This window comes from Grampus griseus (assembly GCF_964374135.1).
Source record: "Grampus griseus genome assembly, chromosome: 1".
NCBI lineage: Eukaryota > Metazoa > Chordata > Mammalia > Artiodactyla > Delphinidae > Grampus > Grampus griseus.
In genome coordinates, this window is record NC_139017.1 from 179,313,219 (window position 1) to 179,327,035 (window position 13,817).

The 13,817-nt window shown below is 57.7% G+C and overlaps 1 protein-coding gene across 1 annotated transcript in view; it reads left to right on the forward strand.

The window, feature by feature from the left end:
- The window catches only part of NPHP4 (nephrocystin 4), a 134,831-nt gene extending 121,292 nt beyond the window's left edge, over positions 1 to 13,539 (forward strand). The window contains exons 22-31 of the mRNA XM_082656753.1: positions 3,534 to 3,760; positions 3,886 to 4,072; positions 4,894 to 4,977; positions 8,710 to 8,866; positions 9,423 to 9,508; positions 10,082 to 10,167; positions 11,194 to 11,365; positions 11,991 to 12,170; positions 12,444 to 12,587; positions 13,111 to 13,539. Coding sequence (XP_082512879.1) covers positions 3,534 to 3,760; positions 3,886 to 4,072; positions 4,894 to 4,977; positions 8,710 to 8,866; positions 9,423 to 9,508; positions 10,082 to 10,167; positions 11,194 to 11,365; positions 11,991 to 12,170; positions 12,444 to 12,587; positions 13,111 to 13,251 — 1,464 coding nt within the window. The 3' untranslated portion in view covers positions 13,252 to 13,539. The remainder of the gene's footprint in view (positions 1 to 3,533; positions 3,761 to 3,885; positions 4,073 to 4,893; positions 4,978 to 8,709; positions 8,867 to 9,422; positions 9,509 to 10,081; positions 10,168 to 11,193; positions 11,366 to 11,990; positions 12,171 to 12,443; positions 12,588 to 13,110) is intronic.
- Positions 13,540 to 13,817: the final 278 nt, after the last annotated feature.

Sequence of the window (13,817 nt, forward strand, 5' to 3'; positions counted from 1 at the left end):
GACAACTTCTACATCACGGGATGTCAGAGTGATCGATCTGGCCAGAATTCCCACCTTAGACTAAAAATCTAAGTAAGACCCTAAGAAATGGCTGTTTACGGGATAGGGAAGCCACAGGGGCCTTCGGATCCTTTCCATTGAGGCAGGTGGGTGTCTGAACAGACGCCGTCCTTCTCAGGGGCCAGGCCTGTGCCCATGGCCTGGCAGACACAGGCAGTGGCCGGCCCTCCCCTGGGGCTCACAGAAGTAGGCAAGGACCCACCCTCAGGGGGGCCGTGGACTGAGGGAGACAGAAATAAACCAACAAGCAAAAGACCATTCAGGGGGCTTCCCTGGTGGCGCAGTGGTTGAGAGTCCACCTGCCGATGCAGGGGACGTGGGTTCGTGCCCCGGTCCGGGAAGATCCCACATGCCGCGGAGCGGCTGGGCCTGTGAGCCATGGCCGCTGAGGCCAGACAGCCGGCTGGGCGAGCGGGTCCCTGGCAGAGGGCGGCAGAGTCTTGCTGGCCGAGGAGCAGCGCTGTGGCTGTGAGGACGCCTTGAGGGGAGGCCGGCCGTAGGCTGGGCTTGGGGCAGGCCTCCTCCCCGGCCACGGTGCACCCAGGCTGCTCCCTCCTGTGCAGCCTCTGAGGCTCCGCCAGCTGTCACCCGGGGGGGACACAAGCGGTTCCCGCGTCCGGGTGGTTGGGCCCCGCACACGGCAAGTCCTCGGTCCGACAGCTGCCGGTGCATCGTTGTTATTATGATTAATTTGGCTAGTTTCCTCTTATTTGATATGTTCTTTTTAATTTATTTATTTTTGTCTGCGTTGGGTCTTCGTTGCTGCGTGCGGGCTTTCTCTAGTTGAAAGCAGGGGCTACTCTTCGTTGCGGTGCGCGGGCTTCTCATTGCGGTGGCTTCTCTTGTTGCGGAGCATGGGCTCTAGGCGTGCGGGCTTCAGTAGTTGTGGCACACAGGCTCAGTAATTGTGGCTCGCGGGCTCTAGAGCGCAGCAGGCTCAGTAGTGTGGCGCACGGGCTTAGTTGCTCTGCGGCATGTGGGATCTTCCCGGACCAGGGGTCGAACCCACGTCCCCTTCATTGGCGGGCAGATTGTTAACCACTGCGCCACCAGGGAAGCCCTGATATGTTCTAATAGAGAAATTAACAGCTCAGAACCCTCATTTTGAATACAGCCGTGAGCTTGGAAGTGATTGGATTTCCAAATACAAGAAAAATTTCCACTAAATTGTAATGATTTCCTGGGTTCGTAGCGCTGGAGAATTTTGAGGTGAAGGTAACTTGATGTATCAGATATGCGGTAGTCTCTCTCCCTTCCAGAGCTTTTTAGCCTTCTTTGAAGAAGGGATGGGAGTTCTACGAAATCAGTGGGTCCTTGGGAAGAGAGTCGACAGGAGCCATGCCCCGGCTGGCCCTGCACACGCCTGATGAGGGTGTGGAACCGTGTGTGACCTCTTGTGCGGCGGGGAGGCTGAGGGCAGCTGGGGTGCAGCTCTCTCTCCCTGATGGTCAGATTTGAGGGAGGCTGAGGGTCTCAGGGTTTCCTGGGGGCGGTGGTGAGCCTGGGGCCAGGAGCACAGAGTGTGGGGCTGACAGGCCTGCTTTGGAGTCCCTGCGGTGCCCTGGGACAGTCACAGCACAGAGTGTGGGGCTGACGCCTGCCTTGGAGTCCCTGCGGTGCCCTGGGACAGTCACAGCCTCCCTGTGAGGGTCACCCGGCTCAACCTGTGTGCAGTGCTCGGGACGGCGGCTGCCCTAGCGACAGCGCTCAGTCCCTGCGTCCTCTCTCCTCTGCGTACCCTCTACAGGGACACCCCAGCAGCTCCGGGATTGCCCCTCACGCTAGCAAATTGGTGGCACTAGTCCCACGTTCCGTGTTGTCAAAACGTGCCAAGTGCCATGGAAGAGAGGACTTTACTTTCCAGAAATGCCAGCACTTGGCCCACGGGTCTCCCTGCCCATCCCTGGACCTGTCACGGGACCACAGTGCGAACTGCTGCCTCTTGGGGTCTGAGCGGTCCAATACGTGTCATCGCCTCTGCCTGCATGGGTTTTGAATTAAGAAAGAAGACAGGTCTATGGCAAAAAGAGACCAAAACATCAACTCTGTTTCACTGGTGGCTCTAGTCATCGGGGAAGCTGTTGCTGGAGGGTTGGCTCGCGTCTGTGCGAGGCTGAGCCTGCGGTTAACGGCAGCCTCACGCAGTCTGGGTCACGCCAGGTGACCCCACAGGTGGATTCTTCTTTCCAGCCTTTCCACCTGGCCAGGGGCCGTGTGGGCACCTGATGCCCTGGGGCCACACTGGCTCGGCCTGTGGCTTTTACCCACCAGGCCTGCGGAAAACCAGGGAGTGGCCGTTACGGTGCCCGCCCAGGTGGTCAGTCTGACGGGCCAGTCCTGTGCTCACCTCCATGTGGCCTGTCCCCTAGAGCCCTCGTCCCAGGGCAATACAGGTTGTGTCCTTGGCAGGTCAGAACAACCCGCTGTCTCAAGTCGAGGTTGAAAAGCCGAGCTCTGTCTCTCACCCTAAATTACATCTGGCCGTGCTGCCCAGCCCAGCCTGGTAGAGACTCCATCCCGCCGAGAAGCTCTGATCATAAAATGCCCACGTAGGGAGGCCTCAGATGTCAACATGACCACCCTCCCGGTTTTAAATCCCCAGGGAGAAACTAAAGGCCCAGCTTCAATTCCCCTGCTGGGGAAAGGCCAAAGTTTTGGATACTGGAAAGTCAGTCTCCAAAACAATTTAAGTGAGAGGTCAGGTTTGGTCCTCACCTTCTGAGTTAGAGTCCGAAGGCCTTCAGATGCCTGGGCCTCGTTGGTTTTGGAGGCCCTCAGCGCCCAGCTGCCTCCCTAGCACGTGGGCATACGCCTTCTAGGTCTCGGGCTTGCAAAGCAGCCTCCGACGGGCCTCGCTTTTTACTGCAAGGCACCCGAGAAAGATAAGCCTGTCCCCAGCCTCTAGAACACATGTGGGGTGGCCAAGCCCATTGAAACATAAGGCATTGGAAGAAGGAGGTGGATGAAGGACCCACGCTGAGCCCACCAAGGCAGCGTGCCTGGGTCTGGACCCTGGCCCAGCTTGCGGTCAGTCAGGCCCGGCCACAGCCCCTCCTGGGGACTCTGCTTGCAGACGGGACTCCCGCTGTCACACTGGAGGCCTGGCCAGTGAGCTGGTCACCCGCCTTAGTTTGGGGACCATTCTTTCCTCTTTTATTGGTAGCTTCTGCTCTTAATTCCCAGTGTGCCCAGGTGGGTGGTTGGAGTCTCGGGGGCATGTGGGCAGAGCCCTCCTTCCACGGGTGCATCACCTGTGGGCAGAGGGAAGCCGGGGTGCTGCAGATGGGTGGCCCCATTCCCTGTCCCCCGGAGCTGTAGGTGGCCATTCCCAGCTGACCCCGTGTCGGTGGTGGAGGGGTGGTGATTCCAAGGAGATGTGGTGTTTGGGGCAGGTGGGGAAGGGGCCAGGGAACAGCCCCCAAGCAGCAGGGCGCCCCGGGACCGTGGCCTCACTTCGGCCCCTGTGTCCGCAGGCCCAGCAGAGCATCCGTGCCCAGCACACTCGGGACCTGCAGCTCATCGCCGCCTACCGGGAGCGCACCAAGGCCGAGAGCATTGCCAGCGCGCTGAGCATGGCCATCACCACGCGGCACACCATCCGTGCCACGCTGGGCGCTGCCGAGTTCTTCGAATTCGCTCTCAGGAACCCCGACAACACGCAGCACACCGTGACCATCTCGATCGACAGCGCTGAGCTCAGGTGGGAGGGCGGGGCGCCCCCTCGGGCCCCCAGCCCCGCCCGAAAGCCGAGCTGGTCTCGCCCTCACGGGTCCTGGGACCGACTGGGAAGGACATTGTGCCCAGCGCCGTCTCCCCTCCCTCCAGCCTCATCCTGGACGGTCAGGAGTGGCGGTACTTCAAAGAGCTGTTCGGCCTGCACACGCCCCTGGAGGAGGACATGTTCCACCCGCGGGGCAGCCTGGCCCCCCAGCTCTTCCTACGCCCCCGGGAGATGGTCCACATCCCCTTCAAGTTCCAGACCTTCTCTGCGGGTCCGCGGGCCTCGGCGCAGGTGGGGAAGGCCATTCTTCCCGTGCCGAGGGGGCTGGCTGGGCACCGGGGAAGCCAAGTAACCTGGGAGATGGGGGCCTCCTCCCGTGCGGTGGGAGGGTTAGCCTTCGGCCGTCCCCCGCCCCACCTGCCTCTCCACACGTCCTGGCACCTACGCTGTGCCCAGTGGCCTCGTGGTTCACCTGGGCTCAGGAGAGGCTGGACCACCTCCTCTTCAGTCTCTTTGCTAAACTGGTAGAAGAGCCTTTCTTAAACCTCAGAAGAGCTAGTGTTTTCTGAACTCCCCAGTTACTACTGTTTGCCCACTTCTCACGTAGCGTTTGCTCCCCGACGTGAACCGCAGAGACTCTGGGGTTTCACGTCAGGGTGCGAGCAAGCACGTGCTTTGCTAGGGCGGACGCGGCGTGCGCGTTTCTTCCTGACCTTGTGAGGTCAGCTCTGTAGGGCAGGGGTCATCACTGAGACGGGCGTGAGAGGCTCACAGGTTTCAGTGCAGGCTCTTTGGATGCACTTTTGGGGCAAGAGGTCATCAGGACCGTGGTGAAGGTGTCAGACCTCTGGCTTCGGGTGGAGCTGGGTTACGGGACCTGACCACCCCCCCCCACCCCCCCGCCACAGCTCACACGGCCTCCGCTTCCTCTTTGGGGCTGTGAGCCGGTTAATAACAGCAGCCGCCTGGGGTTCACTCTGAGCGTAAACGAGACCCCGGAACCCTGGGCCCAGGGCGGCGGCCGTTCCTACAGGCGGAGGCCCCACTGGTAGGAAGACTTGCCTGTCACCCAGCCCCATCTCATGACCTGGGGGCTCCCTGGTTTCTCACAGGCCTCTGCTGAGCTGAGACTCGAGAAGGACACGGACGCTGGGTCATCTCGTAAGTCCAGCACGATGCCCACGAAACACGCCAAGGTAGGGGGGTAGACCGCCCATCCAATGTTCCCAGGTCTTGCAGTGCCAGCCAGGGCTCTTGTGAGAGCACCAGGTGAAGTGCATCATGGGTTCTGCTGTTTGTTACTAATGGTAAACAGGACTCAGTCCCATTGCCACCTCAGGGCGGCTCGTTGGCAGGGCACACTTTTCAACCCCCTGCCTGCCGATGGGATGTCCTTAGGGGAGGTTGGGACACTGTCGTTTTGTAGGAATTTCTGAAGTTTTCTTGTTGTTGTTTGTTTGGTAGACAGATGCCTTTTATAGGAGGTTGAAAGTAAAAACAGAAACACTTTTACGCCCGCCGCCCCCACCCTCACCCAGGGACAGATTCGGTGCAGTTGCAGACTGAGGACCTGGCAGCCCTGTGTCCACAGCCCCGTCCTCGGGGGAGATTGGCTGGGTTTTATTTAAATGCGGAGCCGCAGCTTTGCCTTTGTCTAAAGGATGTGTCGGCTCTTTATTTAGGGCTATAAATTAAATCTGAGAGGCTAATACGTTTTTCCTTACATGAGTTTGGAGTTTTAAAACAAATCCCAGATATCTTATTCAGCGTGTATCTCTAACAGATAAGGACTTAAAAAAAAAGAACAAAAACCTGGCTACGTGACATCACTGCCCCCAAATTAGTAACAGATCCTCAGGACGGCCCGATGTCCAGTCCGTGCTGGTCACTCATCTTATCACGGTCGGTCTGTGGGAGTTGGGGCCTGCTGTCCTCAATGCTCTGTCTGTGGAGACGCTGGGCGTGGGCCGACCTCCGTGGGCCGACCACGGCTTCACGTGCAGAGGCCACGGTGGGTGGCTGTTCATGGTGGCTGACGTGTCCGCTAAGGGTCCACTGCCCACATCCGTTATCCCACCAGGTGGAAAGCGGTGAAATCCTCTCACTGTTCTTGTACTTACTAGCTGTGACTCTTCTATAAACAAGAGCTTTCCCCATCAGCCATTTGGTTACCCTGAATATATTGATACTTAATACCGGAAGGTCAGGATAAATGTTGGGTTCTTTCCCTTTATTTATCAATTGTAAAAATAATGAGTCGTGCCCTGGGAACATCCAAAGATGGTCAGTTTTTTGGGGGTCTTATTATGAACTCGTGGTTTTATATTTGCTGTGTGGCAGGCACTGGGCTGTAAAACTGTCCTCTCTCTGGCCACGGCCATACCTTTCAAGTCAGCGCCTGTGTCTTTTTTTTTTAAACAGCTCGTTATTTTGAAATGTTCTTTATGTTGAAATGTTAGACAAAAGTTAAAAGAATAGTGCAAAGAGTTCTCATGAATTATTTACCCAGATTTCCCAGTTGTTGACATTTTATATTTGCCTTATCATTCTGTGTCTATATTTATCCTTATTTTTTTCTGAACAATTTGAGAATAAGTTATGGACAAACTTCCCCATTGTTCCATGAAATTTAGAGCTCCTGTGTCCTGAAAATAAGGACACTCTGCTCCATAACCACAGTAGAACCGGGGAAATCAGGAAATTGGCACTGATACAGTCTCATCACAGACCCCGCTTGCACTTTACCAAATATCCCAACACTGGATCCCTCACCCGCCCAGGGTCCCGCGGTGCATCCGGTGGTCCCGCCCTAGCTTTCCTTGCCTCTCACGGCCTCGGTACTTTTGAAGTGCACAGGTCATTTCTGCCACCTGCCGCTCAGTCTGGGTTTGTCTGGTGTTTGCTCGTCGGTGGGTTCAGGCCGTGCATTCAGGGCAGGAAAAGCACAGACGTTTTGCTGTGTTCTTCTCAGAACCTCTTATTGGGAGAGACACAATGTTGATTTGCTCTATTACCAGTGATGTTAATTTAACTCTCTTACTTGGTTAAGATGGTGTCTGCCAGGCTCCTTCAAGGTAAAATTAATTAAGAAATATTTTATAGTTGATAATTAGTAATGGGGAAGTATTTTTTCAGGAGATACTCAGGCTCTGTAAATGTCCTGCTTCTCATTCAGCTTCTGCTGCTAGTTTTAATATCCACGATGCTTCTTTCTTTTTTAAACCGAAGTGTAGTTGATTTACAATGTCGTGCCAGTCTCTGCTGTACAGCAAAGTGACCCAGTTATACACAGGGACATTCTTTTTAAAATTTCTTCACTGGCGATTCTTGCACGATGGTTGCCCATTGGTGACTTGCAGATTTCGTCATTCCTTCCATGTTCTAAGTGAGGCAGCCCTTTGCCTTCATCCGTTCATTCCTGAAATTTGTTTGTCGGCATTATGGACCATGAATTCCTGTTTCATTCAGTGGCTTGTAATTTGGTCCTGTCTGTCTTTGTTTTGCTGCTCATCTTGTCCCTGGTTCACCGGCGGCTTTGGCTTCAAGCTGGCCCCTCTGTCCTTTTGACGTGTCCCTGTCATTCTTGGAGCACTTCCTTCGTGCCTGGCGCCCAAGATGTTCCAGAGTCGTCTTCCATTTTCCTGCCCCATTTCTGGAATCAGCCGTTTATCTAAGGCTTCTTTTAGTGGAGAGCGGTGTTTAGAAACCGAAGTCTGGGTACTGAGAGGGCTCATTACGACTGGGGTGCCCTTGCTTCCGGTCCTTCGAGCAGAGAGAGCTGAGGAGTGTATGTCTGTGTGTGTGTCTGTGTGTGTCTGTGTGCACGACAGCTAAATAAATGGTCGGTCATTGTGGAGCTGAAGTCCCAGCGTAGCGGTGAAATTCCGGCAGGAGTGTCAGGGCACAGCTGCGGGGGATGAGGGTGCAGTGGTGGGACTCGCCTCCCAGCAGATGTGGGAAGAGACGCGCGGGGCAGTGGCTTTCAGGTGATGGTCCAAGAAGGCAGAACCGACACTGTGGGTCGCTTAAAGACCCAAAGAGGGGAGAATGGTGAAGAAAAACGGGGGGGACGGTGATCACGAGTTCAGGAGGGGCTCCCTGGGGCGGACGGGCAGGATGGTGAGGACGCAGAGGCTGAGCAGTGTGCACCGTGTGCCTGTTCCAAGCCCACGTGGCCTCGTGGGTGGCTGCCCAGTTATAATTTGTCCTGTTACACATCTAAAAGATTTCATAATAAAACCCACCAAAGTGGAAGAGTGTCCTTTCCCACGTGGAAGGTTTGTCTGGGCGCCCGAGCTTGGCGCCAACCGACGTGGGAAGGGGGTTGGCTGTGTGCCGCCCTCTGTCCTGGGCCCTGAGAGCTCACTGGGCTGGCCGAGTCCTGGAATAAAGACACCGGCTGCATCGTGTTCCCAATTAGGACCTGTATTAGACAAATAAATCTTTTTAGTAAGTAACTTTTTTTTTAAAGGAAGTTTGTATTTCTGGCCCTTTGGGTTTAAGCACAGCCCCCTTTTACCGTCTGGGGGACATGCTCTGCTCCCACCCATGAGGACCTGGTGAGGTTAGTATCCAGATGCTTGCAGAACGACTTCCCAGCCTGCAGGCAGCGGGTGCGTCGGTGGGGGACTTGGGGCCGCAGACCTTTCTCGCTGGTCTTCTTGGCACGTCCCTCCCCTCCGGGAAGTGGCAGGAGTGGCAGCCGTGCGTGGTCTGAGCATGTGGACCCTGTGTTGGGCCAGTCCTCGCAGGTGGGCACCTGCGGCTGCAGACCCCGTGCATCTGACCACGCCTGTCCTTCCCACTTCGTGGACGTGAGCGGACCCCATGGGGACCCCTGTCCCTGTCCGTCCGGGGAGGCGCCGTGCACGCAGCTGCCCACAGCCCTCGTGCGGGTCCTGATGCTGCACCGCCTGCTCTCCTGGCAGGTCCTGTTCTGCGCAGGCAACGGCAAGCCCCTCGCTGTGCTCTGCCTGACCGTGGAGCTGCAGCCGCACGTGGTGGACCAGGTCTTCCGCTTCTACCACCCAGAGCTCACCTTCCTGAAGAAGGCCATCCGCCTGCTGCCCTGGCACACGCTTCCAGGCAGGTCCCGCTGTCCCCACGGCTGGCATTTGGCAGGTTCAACAGGTGGAAAAGGTGACAAGTGGTGTCCTTACATCATCCTGCGATGCTCTTTAACAACACAGGGTACAGCTGTAAATTCTGCCACTTGCCTCAGTCGTTTGATTGTTTGACATGGTGACCTTCTCACTTCCTCTGAGATGACAGGCGCCCTTGGCAGGCTGATTGCATTCTGAAATCCACAGCCCTGGGAAGGTTGCCTGGCCTCTGGCGTCAGGCTCTGCTCTGCCCTCGGTCCTGGGCCTGGAGAGCTCTCCGGGCTCCCCTGCACCTGCTGATTCATTGCCAGCCGGTGCCTTTAGAACACATCCGAGCCGTTTACACCTGGCACTGGCTCCATGGCACCCCACTTCCTTTTGGTTGGTCTCTTGGGGTGAGTCCCCGGGGAGGCGGCTCGGAACGGAAGGGCCAGTGTCCACGCAGGCAGCAGTGTCCATCCCCCAGCAGGTTTCGTGGAACACCTGTGATGGCCCAGGCTTTCGGGAAAAGACATTTGTTGTGATATTCCCCACTCCAGGTGCTCCCGTGGGGATGCCCGGTGAGGACCCCCCGGTCTACGTACGATGTAGTGACCCGAATGTCATTTGCGAGACCCAGAACATGGTAAGTTCTGTAGCGCCCTCCCGGGAAAACCCTTCCCCTCCAGGTCCCACCCACTATCTGCACCCCTGGTCTCCTGCAGCCTCTTCATTTGAGGTTTTTGCTTAAGTGGTTTCTTTCTAAGATGCTGAAGGGCTACCTTGACATCCTCAGGAGAGCTTTATGAATGAGTTTTCATTTCTTCTGCTAGCAGGTCACTTCCTTGATTGTCTGAATTTCAATTAAAAAAAAAAAGACATGAAGCAAACTGAATAAAGTGAGTGGTGATTAAGGCACTTATTAATTGCCTTTGTGTAAGGATAACGGCCATAATCACGTTATGATTGGTTAGGAAACTGGGTGGAATCTCCTGCAGAATGTAATTATTAAACTCAATATGAAATCAAGAGGGTAATGACTTTTCTCTTTTGTAGTGACAGAAACAGTGAATTCTGATGAGTACAGAAAATGAAAACCGTGTTGGGGGAGGGGGCCTGGTTCACACCTGCGTTTGCTTCCTGCGGACTTGGGGGACTGGGGTCAGAGCAGAGAGGCAGTAGTGTGGCCGTGATGTGCACCCCCACCCCTGTCTGGCAGGGCCCCAGGGAGCCACAAGACGTGTTCCTGAAGGTGGCCAGTGGTCCCAGCCCGGAGATCAAAGACTTCTTTGTCACCATTTACGCGTGAGTACGTGGGCCCTGGTGGTCTGGAGGGTGGGAGAAGGCAGTGAGGAGGCAGGCTGGGGACTGCTGGTGGCACTGGAAGTGGGCCAGCCCTGGCTGCCTCTAAACTTGTGACGGGGGTGGGGGCCATCAGGCCTTTGGCCACATGAAGTGAGGTTCTCAGACTGGCCGGGGTCTTGCAAGGGTGCCTCTGCTCAGAGCGGCACCACAGCCTAAGGGACACGTTGGGAGCCCAGCCAGGAGAGAAACTCGAGGCTGCTTCTGCCCCAGCACAGTGCCAGGACGGCCCAGGCAGCCCTCGTCCCTGGGGTCCCCTCCCCGAGTCCGAGGGAATGCAGGCGGCGGTCCTGCCCAGGCCCCCCAAGGGGAGGTGGAAGGTGACATCATTTCCTTTGATGCCCGAGGACTGGGTGAAATGACCCCGGTCCCTTTACCTTTTCCTCTAAGTCGTATCTCCCAGCCCTCGAGACGCTTTAAAACTGGTGCAGGCTGGAGGGTTTGGTGCAGCCCGCCGGGAACGGGTGGGTCTCCTGTGCTGAGTGTCCACCTGGCCGAGGGGCAGCACCCAGCCTGCACCTGCTGTGTGGTGGCCACAGACTGTTGTCCTGACGGCCCGTGGGCAGGTGATGCTGAGCCCCATTTACAGCCAAGGGTCAGTGTCCTTGGGCACCAGGCAGCTAATGTGGGCCCCAGGCTCAGGCCCACGTGACCTCCAAGCCCACGTTCTCATCCACGCTGTGCTGCCCACGGACTTTGCTCCAGGCCTGGTTTGGGATTAAGCTGGCCTAGGTGCACATCTGCAGAAGCCCACGTTGCCTGGCCTCCAGAGTATCTGTTCAGGGTCAAAGTCACACAGAGGCTGCAGACCCGCCTGAGAGCTTCCACCTTGGAGGGAAGGTGGCCGAGCGGGTGACGGCGGCTGGACCCCAGCCCGCCCTCCTGGCCGCCTTTTCAGCTTCCTCGGGGCTCCTCCCCGTGGTTGGTGTACTGCCCTCGCCCGACCGTGAGTGACTTCTGCCCGCGCAGGGACCGCTGGCTGGCGACGCCCGTCCAGACTTGGCAGGTCCACCTCCACTCCCTGCAGCGCGTGGATGTCTCCTGTGTCACAGGCCAGCGGACCCGCCTGGCCCTTGTCCTTCGGGGGATGCAGACAGTTAGGAAAGTGAAGGCTTTCAGCTCCCACCCCCAGGAGCTGACGGTATGGCCTTCAGCAGGGGTGCGTGGGGTTGGTTCTTGGGTTTTGCGGGTGTCCCCTGGCCCCTCCCCACCCTTGCCCACCCCGGGGAGGGGGTGGGAGCTGGGCTGCGGCCTGGTGGTCGGTCCTGAAGACTTTGATAGAGTCTTCATTCAGATCCCCTTTATGAGATGTGCACCGTGGGATGAGAGACACGTAAGCCCTGAAGGTGAATTTGTAGAATTGTTGGGAGGTAAATATTAACAGTTACTCTGGAATCAGTGCGGCTGCAACCGTACATCTGGATAACGAGGGTGACGTGGACGCCCTGCCAGCAGGCCGGGGTTCAGAGCTGGGTCTGGCTAAGCTCTCTCTCTCCTGAGGCCGCTCTGACACTGAGGGGGTCACACTGTGCACAGATGGGGACACAGACTGTGACCCGCAGGCATGGGTGCTGGTGGTGAGGTCCGGTCTGGCCTCAGATCGGGCCTTCTTACCTCTGACCCCATGCAGGCCAGGGGACCTCCCGCCCAGCGCAGGGGTTCCCCTGGGACCCTCTCAGCCCCTGGGCTGCGCGCCCAGGAAACCCCTCGTCTGCACGACTCGAGGGGCTGCCTCCCGACCTGCTTCTCCTCTGTTGTTCCTGAAGACGGACCCCAAAGGCGTCTTCGTGCTGCCCCCTCACGGGGTGCAGGACCTGCACGTGGGCGTGAGGCCCCGCAGGGCGGGCAGCCGCTTCGTGCACCTCAACCTGGTCGACGTGGACGCCCACCAGCTGGTGGCCTCGTGGCTCGTGTGCCTCTCCTGCCGCCCACCCCTCATCTCCAAGGTCTGCCGTGAGACGCGCGTGGGTCACGCGGTTCGGGTGGTGTGTCCTGTGACCCGGCCTGCCCAGATCCGGGCCGACGTTTCCTCCTCCCGGCCCCTCTGGCTGGGGGCCTGGGGGGTGGGTGTTTCCTCCTGTACCGTGAGCCCCTCGACCGGGAACTCGGGGGGCTTGTCTGCCGTATTTACTCAGCGTCTGGGGCTCAGGAGCGCAGGGCAGGCTTGGGAAGAAGTGGCTGGAGAAGGATCCCGGGGCCAACTCCTGCCCTCCCCACAGGCCTTTGAGATCACGCTGCCTGCGGGGGCCGGGAAGGGCGCCAACAAGCGCATCACCTATACCAACCCCTACCCCTCCCCGAGGGCCTACCGCCTGCACAGCGACCATCCCCGCCTGCTGCAGTTCAAGGAGGACGCCTTCCAGGTGCGGGGCTGCACAGGGTGGGGGGCCTGGGCACTGCTTCTCCCGGGACCCTGCCTTGGGGGCGTCAGCAGTCCTGGGGGAGAACGGCCTGTGGCCCGAGTGAGGCGCTTGCGGCCCCCAGGGGCACCGTCTGCTGAACTCTGCCTGGGCTTCTGACCCAACACCCAGGCCCCGGCAGGGGCAGCCCTGGGGGCAACCTTCCCTGCAGTGTTGCAACAGTTTCATCCAGACTGCCTGGCACGTTAGGCCTTTATCTCCTGTGACTCTTTCAGGGAAAGTGAGCAGCAGCTCGGGCGATCCGGGTCTGTCCCTCGCTGGAGGGTGTAGTGACGCGTTTCCGGGGCTTTGGGAGGAGTAGCCGGGAGGGCTTTGACAGTGACGCTGGGAAACTTGGTTCAGATCATGAGTGTATGTTCTGGGGCCTGCGAGCCTGGGGAATGTGTGTACGCCTGTGTGGAAGTGGCTGGAAGAGGGAGAGGGGGGTCGGCAGGGTGGGCGCTAGGACGGCGACGCTTCTTGCCAGGTCGGGGGAGGCGAGACCTACACCATCGGCCTGCGGTTCGCGTCCCGTCAGAAGGCCGGGGAGGAGGAGATTCTGATTTACATCAATGACCACGAAGACAAAAACGAGGAGACGTTTTGCGTGAAGGTCATCTACCAGTAAAGGAGCGGCGGGGGCCGTCCTGCCGCTGTTTGGGGTCAGGCTCCTGTCCCAGAACTCGGCACCGTGGACTGGGCTGAGGGAGGTGGGGGTCGCCGCGCCCCTAGCCGTTTGCGATGCTCCCCCCCAGTCAGGCTGCTGCCAGTACCGACCGCGTAGCAGCCCCACTGGAGTCCTGACCGTGAGCGTGCGCGCCCAGTGAACCCGGGGCCCGTTTCTCTCTGCGGCACACGGGGGATTGTCGCCATCTGTGACGTTAGGATTTACTGTCAGCAAAATGTATTTTCTGAGTCATTTTAAATGATAAAATTATGTTTTTAAACTGAGTTTTATACAAACACTATTATTTGCTATGTAATGTTTTTTATGCTGGTATTATTTCACATCTTTTAAAAACGTTGTACGAAATACTAAATTTTTACACGGTTTCTCTTTTGGCAGTTTTCTTGAGTGTTTTCTGCTGTTTTCACCGTTGTCAGAGTTTTCTGTCTGCAGCATAAGCTTCCTTTTCCCTGGAGGATGACGTTGCTGAGGGACAGTCGGTGGCCCGTGGTTTGTGGCCTCTGGGA